The sequence below is a fragment of the Dreissena polymorpha genome, chromosome 10 (genome assembly GCF_020536995.1).
Source record: "Dreissena polymorpha isolate Duluth1 chromosome 10, UMN_Dpol_1.0, whole genome shotgun sequence".
In the NCBI taxonomy this organism is placed as follows: Eukaryota; Metazoa; Mollusca; class Bivalvia; order Myida; family Dreissenidae; genus Dreissena; species Dreissena polymorpha.
In genome coordinates this window covers 28,149,403-28,169,057 of record NC_068364.1, presented here as the reverse complement: position 1 = coordinate 28,169,057, position 19,655 = coordinate 28,149,403, and the positions used below count along the sequence as shown (strand labels likewise).

The following is a 19,655-nucleotide window of genomic DNA, read 5'->3' as shown; positions in this document are numbered from 1 at the left end:
AAGTGTTCGTATTTATATAGTGTCATACCTTACAATAAGCACTAGTAAATTTTGACTGGCATGTATGGATTGCTAAAAACCTGTACTGCCTATTCCTGCCGTTAAGCACGGCACATAAAAAGTCAACCTACAGCATACAATTAAACCTTGTGCTGGGGAAACATTAACAAGGCTCAATGCATGTGCGTAAAGTGTTGTTAAAGATTGGCCTGTGCAGTTTGCAATTACAGAAAAAAACTGTCCATTTGTGTAACAATCTTCATCTTAAGGTTAATCACTTCTAATTGAAAATCCAGTTAAGTGTTGTCTCTGACAAGCCTGAGCAGACTGCAAAAGTTAAACTGGGACAACACTTTAAGCACATGCAATTATCCCAGTATTTCCCGAAACAAGGCCAGATTGTCTCATTTTTGACCATCCTCATGGTCTAGTGGTAACGGCTTTCAAACAAACATTTTAATAACTTACCCGTTATGACTCTTGCAAGCCAGGCCTTGTCCCCGTTCACAGCAGCCGCATGTATCTGTGTGACGCCCTCAAGCTTCTGTGACTGGGACTGGTCGAAAGGCCCCTCCCTTGGGCTGGCAACCTAAACAACAAGCAAATTCGTTGAATTGATATCCCCCGCCAATATGCTTCTGGACACAAAAGTGTTATATTTGACACTCAAAAAAGCATTATTTCAAGATACAAAGGGCCATAACTCCTTTATTATCCAATGGTGTACAATGCCATTTGGCGTGCATCATCCTCTTATCCATATATATACTCATACCAAGTTTCAATGAAATCCGCCAAAGCACTTCCAAGATATAGCTCCAGACACAAAAATGCATTTTTCCAAGATACAAAGGGCCATAACTCTGTTATTAACACATGGTGTAGAACGCCATTAGGCCTGCATCATCCTCTTATCCATATATATACTCATACTAAGTTTCATTGAAATCCGCCAAAGCACTTCTAAGATATGGCTCCAGACACAAATGTGCCAGACGGACTCATTAAGACCGAAGGAACGACGGACAACGCAAAAACAAAATCCCTCCGCCTATGACGAGGGATAATTAATGGAATAGTCCCAAAATGAGAAATATGGACTTAAGCATGTGTCTAAAGTATACAGACTTTACATTTGAATAATTTCATAAAGCAGAGCAGCCTTTATACATGTACACATCATTCTTAAATATTGTTAACAAATATATGAGCCAAGCTATGAGAAAACCTAGCTTAATGCATGTGGGTAAAGTATCGACCCAAAAAGCCTGAGCAGTCCGCACAGACTAATCAAGGCAACAATTTCTGCTGAGACTGGATTTTTGTTAAGAAAAGATTTCCTTTAAACAAATACAAAAAAGCGGATAGTTCTGTCCCTGATTAGCATGTGCGGTATGCACATAATAATCTGGGAGGACACTTTGCGCATGTGCAGTTACCCACATTTTCCCAGATTGACACTAAACTGAGCACGGTGCTGCTAAGAAAGCAGGGAAAAAATCTCCTTTTTTTATCAGTGCACAAACTTCTATTCCTAATGAATGCTTTATTGAATAGCTTACTGCTTAACCACGCAATATAAATGTATTTAAAATACATTTTATATAAATCTTTGACAGGAATGATTGCTTGAATAAATAATTACTTAGTCTAATTATTATTGTTTCTTTATAAAGGAGGACATTAGAGGAAATGACTGTGCATAGGTCTTATGTCTGTAATTTTACAAAAATCTTAAATCCATTTCTTTGGATAAATTTTCATTTCAGTTGGAACCTGAACAAGTGCCATTCCCAATAGCGTATTCACACAAATGTCAAGTTTCTACAGCAAGAGTTACAGAAAAGGGCTGCATTTACCCGCTATAAAAATCTAGATCATTATTTTGCTCAGTGTTCTATCATATATATTTTTTACGACATTATGTTTAATTTTTAATTATTATTCTTATTCATTAAAGTCAAGAGCCTACTAGGATTATATGTTGCATAATTGAAAAACTTCCAGTGAGTTTAGCTGAAATATTAATTAATCAAAGTATGAAATAAATTTTAAAAATATAAAGTAAAAAGTACTTCCAATAAATTTCCAGTGAGTTAAGCTGAATAATTAAATAATCCAAGTAATAAAGAATTTTAAATATCAAGTCAACAAATGTTTATTAGTTTATTACCGGTGTATCATCAGACACTGTTGATTCCATAGCTGGTGAACTAACACCTGGGGAGTCCCTGGTACTGCTCTAAAAGAAAAAAGAACATTGACATTCAAAACCGTGAGAGTGCCATTTCAGGTTACATTCATTTATCATAAATCCAGACTCTTCAAACTGATTGATGCCAAGCACTTATTTGAGAATATTGTCATTTTACAGTCCATGTGATTGTCTAATTTTCAGTCTGGCTGTCTTACATAACTTCACAATGTTGACAAATAAATTTGGCATTGCATTATACCAGAAAACCAGATTTTTTCAGGTTCAAATTGGGACATTCCATTAAAAAAAGTCGGGACATTTGACCAAAAACCAGGACACCTAAAACAATCAATAATGCCACCTTTACTGTATTCAGAAATCAGTATATGTCTTACACAATCTCATACTTTCTGCCCAATAATGACGAATAATGTGTTAACAAAATTTGTGAACAAAACGTTCTCTATTTTCCGGAAGTAAACACACATGTGCACTATACGGATGACTCCATAACGTGAAATCTGGGGCATGCCCCTATTTAACATCCATTCGGGACAGAGGCAAATGTAAATCGTGTAATGCGATGTTCGCGCATCGAGCACTGTTTTTATTCAACCAATCATCAATTAAGTCTAAATTTAAATTGATGCAATATGTACATACTATTTTCTGAAAATCAGTAGAAAACTGAAGCAAATTTATGTGAAACACCAATGTGTATCGGTTGGCAAGCAATTTGTTTTACATACAAAATTGGTGTTTTGACTTGTATTTTAGCCTCAAGGGGTATAATATACAGATACCGTGTAATAGTACCTTTTGACTTGATCTGAGCAATTTAATACAAAAGCAGCCTGCTTGTAATTCACTATGATGCATCTATCGCTAGCAATAAGCGACCCCTATCATAAAAACACCATGGTGTGAATGCCCGATAAGATCAATAATTTGCTGATAAGGTGTCAAAAACAACACTTGTGCAATAGACTAGTAGATATGGTTTGTTAACAGTGGGCAATAAAGGGATTAATTTTAACCCAGATGGAGATTGTATAGTAAATTGTAATTTGTCTTGTGAACTTATAGAAAGTACGTAGTTTTTTACAAATGTCTGGACAAACTCAGTCACATCGGGACGCTCGGACAAACACCCAAAAAGCTGGACTGCCCTGTCAAGATTGGGACGTCTGGCATGTATGAATTTATATTATCACTGCTTTGAAAGCACCAAGTCTCATTAAAGTACCAAAATGCAGGATTTGCCAACTTGTTGTTAAACAATATCATAAACAGTGAATTAATTCGAAAGACAAGTAAAATTTTAACTAAAAGATGGGCCTCTCTCTGCGGAGTGTCAGGTTCTAAAAAATCCAAACCATTTTTGTGTATATTTTACTTAAACAAAAAAACACACTCACCATTTTCTTTATACAGAATACGAGTTGAATCTAGATGGATACGTCAAAGAAACCACTTCTGGCTTTCTTAAGACGGAGTAAATAATAGTGAATTATTAGCCACAAATATAATCACTATTGTTTTGAATGAAACAAAGGCTTAACATTGTTCTCTATCAATTCTTATCTGGGAATTGTTTTGGCACCTTTTCAATCCGCCATATTGAAGAGGTAACCAAGGCCGCTGCAAGAGGTACGCTTTGATTGGTCGATTGAAATACCCGAGATTGCTTTTGAGGAATGCTATTGGACAATGAACAGAATTTGTACGAAATATAAAATAATAGCGAAAAGAAAAAGAAATAGAGAAAATATTCATTTAATCCCACGCAAAGGAAGAGGGATATACAGTTGGCATGGTCCGTCCGTCAGTCTGTCCGTCCGTCTGTCCATATATCACAAACTTTCCAGGGCTCTATCTCAGAAACTATATTTGGTATCAACATGGGTCTCGGGTCGTTTCGCCCTTAATCCCGTTCGCCCTCTGTCACCCCGTGTCGTTTCGCCCCGGGTCGTTTCGCCCTTACAAGTGGGTTGTTTCGCCCTTATTTAATTCTTATGTAATATAAGGCTTTTGTAAATGATTCTTTCGCTCCGAATAGTATTTGTTTAACATATATGGAAAATTAAGATTTTTAAAACATGAACTAATAATAAAGAGAAGTTATAATCAATGAACATAAAGATATTAAGATTTTTAATACAAATTTTATTATTAATTGCAATTTTAATTTAGTACTTGTTTATCATATATGGGAAATTAAGATCATTTAATTATTACAAATTTGATGTTTGCTCAATTATCCGTTTTATTTTAATTAAAATTTATTGTGTTACAAACGTAAAGTATTACGATTAATTAGTTTGACAGAGGTATGATGCTTTGATTTGCCAAATAAAATAATTTCGGGACCAATTTAACAATTATCAAACACACTTAGATCGGAAGACGTGTGATCAGATGATTGACTAATTACTAGCACAGAAACATCAAAAGGAGACATTATAAAGGCGTTATATTGTTTTTATAAACTTCAAGCCAGTTTGCATCTTTTTATCTCAAGTTATTCGCCGAAAGTGTATATAAAAAGCAACTTGGCCATGGCAGCGTCATTCGTGAATTTATATTTCGACACGTTCTTATGGCAGACGAATTGTGTATTTCGTGTGATCGGATAGTCTCACCTCGCCAACATGCCACCACATGTGATTTCTTTATGGGTGTATTAATATCAATGATGAGAAATGCCATGCACAAGAAAGATAACCCAACACACTCTTAAATAAGAGTTATTGCCTTTCGTTGTTTTTTATGATATAACTTTTAGGGCTTTATCTCAGCTATGACGCACATTTTCATAATTAAAAGTGGTCGAGTCTGTCGCGCATCAAACACTCTTGGTAAGGACACCGTAGCGAGGCACACATCGTCCATCGCACATTTCTTTACTCGGACTTTGAGCGCCGAAAACGGAAAATGTCAACGTGCGACTATCTTGCGTTGGTCGCACAACCGCAACAGACACCAAAAGGCCACCGCAAGGGAATTGCGGTATACACGTTGACTACACGTCGATGACGTCGTCTTATGATGTGTATAACAAGAAATGTTAAAATGCCAATACATTACATTTTACAACTGTTACCAATTAATTTACGTGAATGAACATTGCTAAAGGCCTGCATATAAGGAACTTAGGCAGACGATTACAGCCAATTACGCCCATCAAGACTAAAGCTTTCGAGCGGAAACAATAACATGTGTATATATTTGTTAGTAACAGTGACATTAATTAAACTTGCCCCAAATACAATTGCCAATTAGTTGTCAGTTGAAAAAAAACTACAAACACAAATATATCACAACAACTCCATCCAAACTCATTTTATTAAGTGGAAACAATTTTTTAAATGCCATCTACCTTGATCCCACTGGCCCCGAATGTAATCCCAACAAATGTATGCACGTGAAGTGCATAATCACACAATTAAAACAATATCCCAATTCAAACATACACTTATAACGGATCGATTGCCAATGCTAATCAGGAATGACACTTTTTTGCTTTTATTGAATGCTTCTTTTAAAGAAGTCTCTTCGGTAGAAAAATCCAGTTTAGGCGGTAAGTGTCTTCGCTGATTATTTTGTGCGGACTAACCTGGGATGACACTTTACCTACATGGATTATGCCCAGTGTTTCCAGTGCGGACTAACCTGGGATGACACTTTACGTACATGGAGTATGTCCAGTGTTTCCAGTGCGGACTAACCTGGGATGACACTTTACGTACATGGATTATGCCCAGTGTTTCCAGTGCGGACTAACCTGGGATGACACTTTACGTACATGGATTATGCCCAGTGTTTCCAGTGCGGACTAACCTGGGATGACACTTTACGTACATGGATTATGCCCAGTGTTTCCCGTGCGGACTAACCTGGAATGACACTTTACGTACATGGATTATGCCCAGTGTTTCCAGTGCGGACTAACCTGGAATGACACTTTACGTACATGGATTATGCCCAGTGTTTCCCGTGCAGACTAACATGGGATGACACTTTACGTACATGGATTATGCCCAGTGTTTCCAGTGCGGACTAACCTGGGATGACACTTTACGTACATGGATTATGCCCAGTGTTTCCCGTGCAGACTAACATGGGATGACACTTTACGTACATGGATTATGCCCAGTGTTTCCAGTGCGGACTTACCTGGGATGACACTTTACGTACATGGATTATGCCCAGTGTTTTCAGTGCGGACTAACCTGGGATGACACTTTACGTACATGGATTATGCCCAGTGTTTCCAGTGCGGACTAACCTGGGATGACACTTTACGTACATGGATTATGCCCAGTGTTTCCAGTGCGGACTAACCTGGGATGACACTTTACGTACATGGATTATGCCCAGTGTTTCCAGTGCGGACTAACCTGGGATGACACTTTACGTACATGGATTATGCCCAGTGTTTCCAGTGCGGACTAACCTGGGATGACACTTTACGTACATGGATTATGCCCAGTGTTTTCAGTGCGGACTAACCTGGGATGACACTTTACGTACATGGATTATGCCCAGTGTTTCCCGTGCAGACTAACCTGGGATGACACTTTACGTACATGGATTATGCCCAGTGTTTTCAGTGCGGACTAACCTGGGATGACACTTTACGTACATGGATTATGCCCAGTGTTTCCAGTGCGGACTAACCTGTGATGACACTTTACGTACATGGATTATGCCCAGTGTTTCCGGTGCGGACTAACCTGGGATGACACTTTACGTACATGGAGTATGCCCAGTGTTTCTAGTGCGGACTAACCTGGGATGACACTTTACGTACATGGATTATGCCCAGTGTTTCCAGTGCGGGGCCGAAGTTAGCTCAACCAAAGCTGTAGTTACCTTCCTCCACAGGAACATTCGGCGGAGCTATTCTTAGAGATCATCGGTCGGAAAACTGACATTGATGAATCTGATTTTTTAGTATATTTCAAAGTTCTAAGAACATTCTGCGCCAGAGGTTGCATTATGTGTGGACCCGAGTGTTTCTCAGTTATTTTACCTAATTAATTTAGGCTCACGAAAGTTGGGACGAATATTAAATTGTAGCTGTAATTAAAAGATCTTCAATTCGGGTTGGTCTTGAGTTGTGGGGAGGATGGGGGAGCCTGAGTACCAGGAGGAAACCCCACCTGTCCGGTATGTTTACCACCAAGCAAAACTCACATGCTTCCGGGAGGGAGAATTAAAGGTCAATTTCAAATAAAAATCCAAAGTCAATATATTAAATGCTATTAACATTGAAATATGATTAAATTATCGGGAAAATAACGTTTGCGTGTTGTGTTTAACCTGAAAAAGTTGATTTTGTTGACTTTTATGATCGTAACTCGCAAAGCGTCGATTCGCTTATCTCCCCTGTTCTCCCCTGTTTTGTGACGTTACAGCTGAACAAACATTTCCGCGTCCTCTTAAAAGATAAGCGATAGTTCAGAATTCGGGTTTTATTTTTCTGTTTTAATTGATATTTTCTTGAAATTGTTTTCACAGTAATAGAGAAAATTGTTATCTGTGAGGCCTTTGGCAGAAATCACGTTCTGGAAAAGATAATGTGATTATTTTTCCAGTTTCCGAACGACAAAAAACTGAAGAAGATTTGGTGCATTAAAATCGGTCGTGCGAGCCATGTTTCCAAACACAAACTGTTTTTTTTTTCCAAATAAAAACAGCCGCGTCTGTTTCTGCCTCGGCATCGATCCGCTGAATTACGTCGCGTCTTTACACGCGGCTATTACTCGAGTAAAAATATTTACAAATATTTATTGTATACTATAGCAAATGTTGAATGATTTTAAAATTAACGAACATTAGAAACAGATACAGATAATACGCTGATATATTTACTTCTGTGCGATTGTGTTAACCTTTCTTCAGCTTCTCTGCATATTTCATACAATTGCCATCGACTGTCATCTGTCAAAACAATGATTATTCCTTATTCGGCCGATATCCATTTCTAACATTAAATTCTGGTAAATATTGACAAAACAGTGCTCAAATTCATAAACACAACCTTTTTCCATTTGTTCTAAAGTATCAAACGAATTTCGGCATATGTTTTTTTTTTAAAGATTTGATGAAATATCGATTAAAAGTTTCGTAGTGAATTTCACCTTAAGTACCGGGGTATCTCGCCATTGACTATTCCTTTGAATAAAATAAAAATCAAACACGCTGTATCGTTATCGTTACACTCTTTTAGTTCGTTCATTATTGAACAATTACATTCAATTGCATACATTTGTATTGCACAGTATACTGATTGCACAAAAAGAAATCATCGTGTACAATTCATATTATTTTGCAACGACCAAAAAACAACTTATTTTATATTTAGATATCATAACATGTACAAGTTGTTTCTGTATTTAAACATTTGTTTGTATTTAAATTGTCAAATTAGTTATACTTTTTGTCGTCTGTGAATGGTGTATGTAGGATGGTTCTCATTTGTTTTTAGAAATAATTTTGACAATAAATATCGTTATATTAAATGTTTTAAGCAAGTCTCGTTTCCAAGATAATACCGGTATACGGGAAGTCACTGTGTGAGCTACTTCGATATGTTTACTGATCTATAAAAATCATTGTTTTGACAGACGGCACGTGCTTATCCAAAGTTTGTGTGTCTACACAGGATATTGGATGTTCAGGGCTTGATTTGGCAATAAAACAAAGAGGCCGTCTGCGGTTTTCGGTAGAACGTTTGTACTGACCAACATAATATTTAATAGTGCACGTGCTTATCTTACATTAAGGGATCAAAAACACGGATCGAAGCCACTGTGTGCTTGTTTGGGCCATAAAACACAATCCCTATGGCTATTTTCAGTAGCATGTGTGGTCAGTAACTAACAAGTTAGAGTAATAAATCGCAGAGATTATGATCTGAGAAATGCATGGAGTCTGAAATGAAACCAAATGCCGACAAATCAAAATGGTCGCAGCCTAATGTTTCAATATAAAATTCGACATGTAGACATATATGGTGCAATTATTAAAATAAAATCAATTATGGGTTCGTCGTGGCTACAAACTGAGAAAAGCATAAACAACACGAAATTATCACTAATTCAGGTGCGGGAGCCTTCATCTAGGTGCGATCACGGTTTCCTTTTATCATCGGCGTCTAAAAAAAACTTTCATGTGCATGGGTGTGAAATATATGTTGAAATTTGGAAAAGAAGGCATATTCCGTTTATATCTGCTAACAATCCGGACTGTATATTTGACGCTAGAATTTGTAAACGGCGAGCTAACATAAAACAATCATTATCGTCCATAAATAAGACGCGTCGGAAAAAGTCGCGTCTTTTACCCCCGAAAAATACGGTAGTATGTTTTCTGTGTTCTGAAATTTTATTGAACATAACATTTGCACTATGCATAAGTGGAAAAGATTACGAACTTAACATGCGCGACGAACAGTTAGAGCATCGATGTAATTGCATCGATGGGTGCAAATGATTAGAAGTATTGTTGTAAGTTAAATTATGTGTTACAATAATACGATTGCTTTCACTTTCATTTATTTACAACGAAATAATACAATTATTTAGATAGATGATGAAAAATCTAATAACGAACATTTTAGGACTTTTTCCAGCCGTTTTGGGAAAAGGAGTCTGGTCTAATTGGGATTTTTTGAATCGATAAAATGGCGTGTACTGTACATATACGGTCTTATTTCATGCAGTTCATCTTCATAATGACCAGAATCGTCAGAAAAGTCCATAATTTTACATAAAAGTATTGATGTAATAGCAATTCAGTCGATCGTCTGGGCATAATAAACGCTGTTAAAAAATAGCGGATGTACAAGTATGACGTCACAGCGAGGGAGATAAGTCAGTCCAACTTTTATAAAAATTTGCGTTATTGGAAGATTCAGCTGGTGATTTATGGCATAATGCGGAACGCTTAATTGTTGCAAATAGTTTTATTCCACATCTCAAACAATTATCTTTAATATTATAAAGTTTCCCAAAGTGTTAAAATTGACCTTTTAATCCGGGCCGCCCAGGCCATAGGTGCGTACGTGTACCAACCTCTACGCTAACCGGTACAAGCATGCTGCACATGGATTCATGGAAGATTACATTTACGACAGAGTTAAAAAAATAATGTATATATATAGCAACAACTAATGACAGCAATATGAGATCGGCAATCGAACTATCCCATCTAATCGTCTAAACAACTATTTTACATTTTTTTCCTCAATTAATCAGTGGCCCATAAATACTAGTTTTTACAAAAAGAATTAACCGAGAATTGTTTGAGGTTATTTTATGATCAGTCTGGCAAAATAGCGGTTTAATTGATCTCTTTGATTAATAATATGCTACGCGTGACTGTCATTTCCGGCCAAGTGTACCGGTCACATTAGCCTCGCCCGGAAAACAATGCAGACGACATTGTCAATATTTCAATCAGCGAATTAATTCAATGTGGAACCGAGTAGGTAAGTTTCAGTATCAGTGCTTGATATTGATTTCCAGAATTTCTAGTTACCAAGCTATTGTTCCTGTCGCGACACATCGCTCAAATTAATAGCATTACATACAGTTTTAGTACATGGTCAATGGATCTGTGCTTTTGTCGGAAACTTGCATTAGTTATTTTATTATTTGTACTCCATTGCACATCAATGCAACGGTAATTCAAAGATCTAGAAACACAAAAACAGATACGATAATGAAAATCGTCTGTTTGCTAAAGAGGCAGCAACCGTTCAAACTATCGTTCTTTATATTCATTTTTGATGAATTTTAAAGGTAAAAACAAAGTCAGATTTATTTATCTGTTCCAAAAAATAATGGATGTAAAAACGCGAGCAGCTGTAAAAGTATAATATCTTGAACACTCCAAGCTAAGCGATGAAATATCTATTTCTTTCCTTATTAAAACCACCACCAATAAACAATACGATTCATAAACAACAATTATCCGTGAGTCGCTGACGTTATTATATTATTAGTGTGACAAAAGAGCAATTTAATTGATATTTTTCATCAATATTTTTTGCTCCTGATGGTTATAATCCAATTCACTGCATTAGTCACAGTAGCCCCTCTCAAGCAACAGAAAACATTTTACTATTTCGATAACAAATAAATTAAATGTGAAACATTGTAGAGAACTTTCAGTATCAAAACATTATATTATTGATTTCCTATATATGTTCCTTTTACTGTTTACTTAGCTCTTATTCTTTTCAAAGTGTAGCTCTCCGATGAATAGCACTGTAAACAAGCCGATGGCATTTTATATCGTCAATGCTTCTGTGTTTATGTCGGAGACTTGTATCAGTTGTTTTATTCTTTTATCTTCACTGCAAATCAATGACATGGTGATTTGGTGCAATTAGATCATGGCGATCTTGTTTTTGCGATACTTATGTCGCCAGCTCAAAGATGTGCTTGTCTTACGTTTTTACGACAAGGTCACTCAAATAATCTGTTATTAACATATCGAGCAGAATTTGTTGTATCATTACGTTGCTTAATTTGATTAGAAGTGAACACTGATCCAGTGTACATCACAGCTGAAATCACCGTCATCAATAGTTGGGAAACTAACATACACTGTCGACATTTCTACCAACGCATACCAAACAGTGCGCTTATATTCAAAGAATTTTACCCGACTATGAGACACTTAAAGCGTATTTCATGACAATAACTCGATCAAAATGAAAAACAAATCAAACACCTCTTAAAGTTCCATTCACTTCTAAAAGATCCATTCATGTTAACGCTTATCAAAAAGCAATCAGTTTTTACGATCAGATGAACGCTAGAAAAAGAGGACGCTCTTAAAACATTAAGTGGGTCGAAAGGAAACTGGTGCGAACATAACGGCATGGCTGATAAAGACATATGTGATGATGGTCCATTTGTAAATTGATTATCAGAATATGAAATAGAACGCTCATTATCGCTCATAACGATCGGTGCAATATTACTAATGGGACTTCAGGACTAAGACGATAGAAGCGGTCCGTTGTGAGCTATGACCGTTTTGTCATTAGTAAATGCAAGAATCATGTTATATCTCGAGTAGAAAGGTATTTGAACACGAGTTCACGTTCGCAGAAACGGTAACTTTCAAAGTCAACATGTCAATAAAAATACTTGGCTAAACTTTGTTTGAATCTAATGTTAATATGTAAATCATGTCTGCATGTTCGATAACTACTATACCGGATGTGAGATCACAATAGAGAAAATGTATACGCCTAGATGTATGACAAACGAGCACTTTAACATTATGTATGTGAAATCACAATTCATGTGTGCTCTGGGAAAAAGAGACCTCCTTTAAACGAAAAATTCCATAAAAGCGGAAAGTGTCGTCCCAGAATAGCCTGTGCGAAATACACAGGCTAATCCGGGACGGCACTTTACGCACATGCATGAAAACCCGTTTTCCTCGGCGCGATTCATTTCTATTTGATTTTACTCGCTACTTTTCCCCATTAGTTGAAGAGATAACTATGTACAAATGAAGAGCTTGATATTAGACCGATGTACATACATACGTTAAGAGTAGCAATTGTAGTGGTTTAAAAAAGAATTATGAAAGATATGATGGATCTACCAATGTTTAAATTGCCAATAACAAAACAGTACACAGAACAAAAGGTTTTGACGTGAAAAGCATTGTAGTAAAAATTGCAAACATTTATGTAAAGCTTTTCAAAACATCTTCCATCGCAAACAGGATGTAAATCTTCATTGAAGCGCATTTCCATATTTAAATTATTAAAAAATAGACAATCGCATTTAATAGAATTGACGTCATAAAACGCATTACAAAGGCAAGTTTTAATAAAAAAAAATTAATATGCATTCAATTGCGCATCAAGTTAAAATTTGAAAACTTGTTAATAAAAATACAAACTACTATTAATAATTCAAAATGAAAGTGTTCTCATTTACTAAAATGCGTTCAAATTTCAAAATGTAGTACACGGTGATATTTAATGCTGATATAACACATGACATTTCTGCATTGAAATTGAAGTCAGATTTGCTAAATATATAATGGCAGAATACGAACGTACATAATTGTTTAACGAGGGGGGACACGTGCAAAGTTCTGTGAAAACAAATGTTTAATGGGCATTTTCATGACAGACACAGACAGAATAATTAAAAAGTAAAATTGACAACAAATATAATTATATAACTTGTTTGACACCACTAGAAATTATAAAAGAAATGAATCGTTTAACTGCATGAAAACAAACATGGAATAAGTTAATTGGTTCAAATGGAAGTCATGTCCAATTTAGAGGCATGCGCGGACTAGGGCTCCTTTATAAGAACACGAGTTAACGAAAGTTTTACGTATTTTATGTAATCTTGTGGAAATTTATTCGTCGAAATTCAGGCGGTCTCAACGAACATAAATGCGTTTCTGCATTTTATAATTCCTGTCCATTCAGGCATATGTGGAACGATGTAAAGGGTTGGAAAACGTATAGGGACAATCAATAAGTAAATTGAAACGTCAGTTGCATCAGCTGTAAATCATTTTGATCAGCACGTAGACACAGGACATAACACAGGATAGATACAAACACCACCTTATGAAACTAAGCAAGGGGGTTTAAACCGGTTTAAGGACACCCTTACCTAACAGATTTATTCATACAACATTTATGTGTAAATACTATATAACCTTGTAATATCATACATCAAATTACACTGCGATTAAAGTAGGCAAACGAGAATACGCTTAAATGTTATTCTAGGTTAATTACTAAATGGTCGTAAGCTTACCGAAGTATAAGAACTGCAACTGTTTGAGGCATGATGAAATTAAACAAAAAACATCAACTAAATCTCGTCTTTTTGTAATGCGCGGTAAAGATATATCATCTTGACAAGCGTTTTATGTGGATATTACGTCATTACTCGACGCGTGCTTGTGAGGTCAAGGTCACCAAAGGACCGAGTGGATTTTTGTTTGTGCTAACCAAAGACCACCTCACGAAAAATTAACCTCTGTCATGATCAAAGATCACCAAACGACATTTTTGTTATTCTAATACGTGTCAACGTCAACAAACGATCATTTGACCTCTGCCGTAATACGTCTCAAGGCATTGTTGTCTCAAATGTGAAATTAATGTTTTTGATTGATACATCTGAGGGATTTAAAAAATCAAAATCCTTTTTTTAATGATGTACATTGGATTAGTTGATATTTTTCAAATACTTAAGTATGATTGGAAGTTACACGTATATTACATGCTTTTGCGATAAACATTGTTGTATTGATTAACACATTAAACATGCTTTTTTTCTACACTGTTTGAATTGTGTTTGTTAAGTTGAGGTTTTCGCCGTTTTCATTTATATCATGGCGGTGTACGGTTGGATGAATACGATTGACATAGAACTATTTAACATGAGTAATATACGAAACAAACCATTATATTTGCTAAGAACATGTGCGTTCTTATAATCCGACAATCAGATTTTCTGTGCTCGTGTGTATCACCACTTTGTACGATTAAACATTGATTGTGAAGGAAATCCTTATAGCCACGTGCCAGTTAATGACGTATTCCGTTGGAACGGTTGTATGGATGTAGTAATTAAGTTGATGTTTTACGACCAATAAACGGATGTTTAATTGATTTTTTTCGATTTTTCCATGTAGAATTTTACGACAGTGGGCCTAGTGCTGTTTGTGTGTCTTGGTAGTTATTTACGTGGTAACTAGTAAATGCTGTGGTTGCACGCATTTTGTACCTTCAACAACTAGTTGTGTTCAGATCCGATGTTATTTATAACGGTGCCTATGTTAAATTGGAAGATTTTGATGGGCCACTTAGACTTACAAAAAATATTTCAGTAGCAACCTTCTATGTATATTAATAGTCGTGTGTAGTGACCGCCATATGTATCATGTCTTTAGAGTAGCAAATTCCTTTTACCCGGTATTGTTAATTCTAAATTTATATTGCAAAAACATATATGTATATGCCTGTATGTCATTGACCACTGTTGACCACATTGTGTGTTATATGTATGTGTACTCCATGGTTTCAAGCCTAATGTTTTCTGAAATAAAACCAAAAACCATATCATTCGGTTTAGAACATTTTATTACGATTGTGTCGATAATTATTATTCAATTTTCATACAGTTAGATTGGAAAGTCAAATCCTGCCTCAGACTGCAAATAACGAATTATGAACAATGCGATGACAACATCATTAACTTTAACAAGGTATTTAACTACGAAGAAACTGTAAAATTAAAAAAAATCAAGAGTTCTTTCTTCCATTAGATAAGATTGAACTTTTATCTGATCCATTGAAATAAATAAAAAAATGACACTGCAATCTTTCCTTAATATTATCATCAGCTTTGACTGTTGAGCTTTCAACGTCAACGGGAATAGAGGACTTTGGGTGCATAAATCAACCTTACGGATCAACCCGATGTATCATGAAGAAGTATCAAGATTGCCATTATAACTGTTGAGGTCACACTATACTAAAATATTTCCTTAACAAATACAATGTATAAGCAATAACTTAAACACAAATTAAATACAATCTTTTGCGCGTAGAGACCCTCATAACCATACCTTTTCTTAAAATGCATTCCAAGCCAAATAGTTTTAAAACATAGGTCATGTAGTATTTAAAAAAGAGCTCGACGCGAACCAACGGACACTATTTTACGGCCATCTTTTTACCGGCAGTTGATAAGGGTTTCCCGCAAACTTTCAAAGTCTCATGTAGTCTTCAACCTTAAAGCAAAACATTGAATTTAAAATCTGCCATGATGATTTGTTATGATCACGGCGTTAAAATGAACTTTATCTGAAATAGTATATGTTTAAAATAAATGAAATCGTTAAAATAATGTGTTGTGATTAAATGCGGGTATTTAAGAGGAAGTTGAACTAATTCTGGCTTGTTTTTTGACAAATAATTTCGAATGATTTTGCTACTATATTGAGGACGCAATATAGAATGCACGCCAACAATGCTGAACACATTTAGGAAAATAAGAACCTAATTACGGGTCCTCCCATTGTATGAACAAGAAGCTGAATGTGATTTTTTGTTGTACTGCTTAAAATTATGTGTTTGATCCTTTTACTGTTCAATCTACAGCCTGTGTTATCTTACCATAAATACCATAAAAACGGAAAGTGTAATCATTGATTAGCTTGTACAAACTGCACATGCTTATCTGGGATGCCACTACAGGTACATGTATTGAGGCTGGTTTTTCAAGGCAGCAACCTGGTTATCTGGTGAACAGAGAAAAATACAACTTTAACAAGTTAAACTGTAAAATGCCTGCAACACCTCGACAAATTACATCATCTCATTGCAAGTCGTCGGTACTGTAGATTTCCAGGATGAAATGTGAATAGAAACCCTAACTAACCCGTATGAAATCTGTACTCGCACTTACAAAAAATAATAGAATACTTACGAAATCAAAATCTCATGTCTACCTGTGCATGCTTATGAAAAAGGCTTTTCGCATGCATTTTAAATAAGAAAAAAGAATTATGTCTTCATATTGTAAGGTTCATGGGACAGAATACATGAACAAGAAAATGCAGACAATGTATTAACAAAATAATTATTTTTTAACTTTTTAATCAGCAGAAAAATAGGCACATGTATACCATTGTAAACAATTATAATTCTTAAAAATTGCAATTGCATTCCTTTGATTTTTTTCGAAAAATGAAAGTTAAAAAAAGATTTTAAGCCCTCACAAAAGTTTACTGCATGATTGTTTAAAATACACAAAGTAATTTATTTGACCCACTAGATCCAGATCCAAACCTGGCATCAACCACTGACCAGGTATAATGAAGATTGAGTCCTAAATATGGTTTCTAGACTGGTTAAAAATATTTTTTCTAGACTGGTTAACAAGATTGTTCTAGACTGGTTAATAAGGTGTTTTCTAGACTGTTAAACAAGTTTTTTCTAGACTTGTAAACAAGTTTTTTTCTAGACTGGTTAACAAGTTTATTTCTAAACTGGTTAACAAGTTTATTTCTAGACTGGTTAACAAGTTTTTTTCTAGACTGGTTAATAAGATTTTTTTCTGAAACATTCAACCTTGTTTTTGGACACTCATGACCCAAATTGATACTTGGCTTAGATATTGTCAAGATACACATTCAGATATGTGGCCTCTCAATTGATTAACGGGCGAAATGTTGACATTGTACAGATACAGGACACACAATTGACTCTGGCTGTTGCTCCGTAAATATGCCATTTTATCAGTCATTATCAGATAATATTTAATGACCATCTTGTTAATAACTGTATATATTTCATATCAGTTTTCCACCCTGTCCATACACAATTAACATATGACCAATAGATTAGGTGTCATTTAACGTTTCAGTTTACCAATCATATGTTTGGAGTTGTAAGAAATCAACACTCTTGTATTCTAAGTGAAGGGCATCTTGTTTTAAAAAAATGTTCTAAAAAATTCTCCTTATGAAAGATTTTTTCATCCCTGATCAAATTACAACATAAGCTTTGCATAACCATCTGAGGTCGACCTTTATGGCACCTTCTGAAAGCCTAGCAATTAAACAATCAGATCTGTGCTTTCAAAGTATGAAAAGTATGAAAAGTATGAAGTATGAAAAAGAAATTGATTTTTTTTAGAAAAATATCCAAATTTATAAGTGTTTAATGTTAAAAACTGTGAGGCTCAAATTCCAATTTCATAGTCTCGGTCCTATTCCCTAAATGTTGAAAAGGCCACAGAGTATGCCATTATAAATACAACACATTGTTTCAACCTTCTGTACCTTTGATGGAGAGAGCTCTCTGCTTCATCCCTATTTACCTGTGATTGACCCCCTTTTTTGGACCCCTTTCCCACCCCTATTTACCTAAGATGGAACCCCTTGTTGTACCCCTTTTCCACCTATATTTACCTAAGATGGATCCCGTTGTTGTACCTCCTTTTTTCATCCCTATTTCACTGTGATGGACCCCCCTTTTTTCAACCCTATTCACCTGTGAAGGACCCCTTTTTCCAAACCTTATTAACTGTGATAAACCCCTTTTTGGACCTCCTTTTTCCACCCCTTTTTACATGTGATGGGCCCCTTTAAGACCCCCCTTTTCAAACCCCTATTTACCTGTGATGGACCCTTTTTGGACCCCTTTTTAAAACCCCTATTTACCTGTCATATACCCCTTTTTCAAACCCTATTTACATCTTATGGACCCCTTTTTCGACCACCCTTTCAGCCCTTATGTACCTGTGAAGGACTGCGTTTTACACTCCTATTTACCTGTGATGGACCACTATTCTGGCCCCTATTTACCTGTGATGGAAAGAAATCCCTGCTCAAGGAGAAACTGAGCCACCTCATTATGTTCACCCATCAGTGCATAGACTAGTGGGGTGTACCTGAAATGAAAGGTTACAAATATGGATATAGACCGGTTATCATGATAGTTATCATTTATTTGCTCTAATCAGGAGATAACATTTCTGTATCTACTCATCTGACTTTTGAATATGTCCCTCAGCTCACAAACAATATCAAATCTTCATCATAATAGTAAGCACATATTTCTCCTCTAACTAAGGGTTAAGTTAGACCAAATTGAGAATGATGGTCTATCTTATCTTAAATATTGAGAAAAAGTTCAGTCAGAACGTTGACTTTATTATGTTCATCTTCTGTATGTTTGCACCTGTCCTCTGTGAACTCCATGTGATTGGGAAATGTTCTGTACTCAATGAGCAGTTTCACAGTGTCCAGATGACCATTTCTGTAGGCCCAGTGAAGAGCAGTCAACCCCTTCAAGAATATGTTCAAAAATTGGTCGCATAGTTTTAAAAAATCCAAATAAAGGGAAGGTTTCTGGGATGAGCATTCATTTCGTGCAAAAAAATAAGTTTGCTACTTGTTTTACAAAAATAAACTTATCTAACCTCATTCTGGGAAAACGGGGCTTAATGCATGTGGGAAATGTGTCGTCCCGGATAAGCATGTGTAGTCCCCACATGCTAATCTGCGAGGACAATTAACGCACATGCATTTCGCAGAGTTTTTCCGGACCTACATGAGCTTTAGTGCAGGCCAAGAGAAGGGCAGTTATTGCCTACAAAGAATATTATCAAAAATTGTGTCCGGTAGTATGACAGACTATATAAGCCTTGCTCTGAAAAAACGGGGCTTAAAGTTTGCAAAGGCTAATCAGGGATGAAACTTTTCCGCCTAGACTTCATTTTTGTTTAGAAAAGACTTCCATACAAGTACCGTTAAAAACGATGGATGCTCTCCTTATGAAGGCGCTTTGAGAAACTATAACCAAAGTGTGACATTGAGAAAATCTCTTATTAGCCTCGGTGACCTTGACCCAATAGACCTCAAACTTCATCAA

The 19,655-nt window shown here is 35.9% G+C and overlaps 2 protein-coding genes across 5 annotated transcripts in view; one reads left to right on the top strand and one right to left on the bottom strand.

Annotated features, from left to right (window-relative positions):
- Positions 1 to 19,655, top strand: part of LOC127847295 (uncharacterized) — a 248,008-nt gene that overhangs the window by 37,810 nt on the left and 190,543 nt on the right. The gene's annotated exons all lie outside the window — the stretch shown is intronic.
- Positions 1 to 19,655, bottom strand: part of LOC127847285 (inversin-like) — a 178,446-nt gene that overhangs the window by 106,911 nt on the left and 51,880 nt on the right. For 2 of the 4 annotated variants that reach the window (XM_052379097.1, XM_052379096.1), the window contains exons 2-5: positions 18,963 to 19,069; positions 18,587 to 18,672; positions 2,174 to 2,242; positions 469 to 589 (exon numbers count right to left, since the gene is read on the bottom strand). The exons of 1 other annotated variant lie outside the window; for it this stretch is intronic. In XM_052379097.1, coding sequence (XP_052235057.1) covers positions 469 to 589; positions 2,174 to 2,242; positions 18,587 to 18,634 — 238 coding nt within the window. In that variant the 5' untranslated portion in view covers positions 18,635 to 18,672; positions 18,963 to 19,069. Of the gene's footprint in view, positions 1 to 468; positions 590 to 2,173; positions 2,243 to 3,615; positions 3,840 to 18,586; positions 18,673 to 18,962; positions 19,070 to 19,655 lie in introns of those variants that run through there. One more of the 4 variants, XM_052379098.1, reaches the window with a different exon arrangement.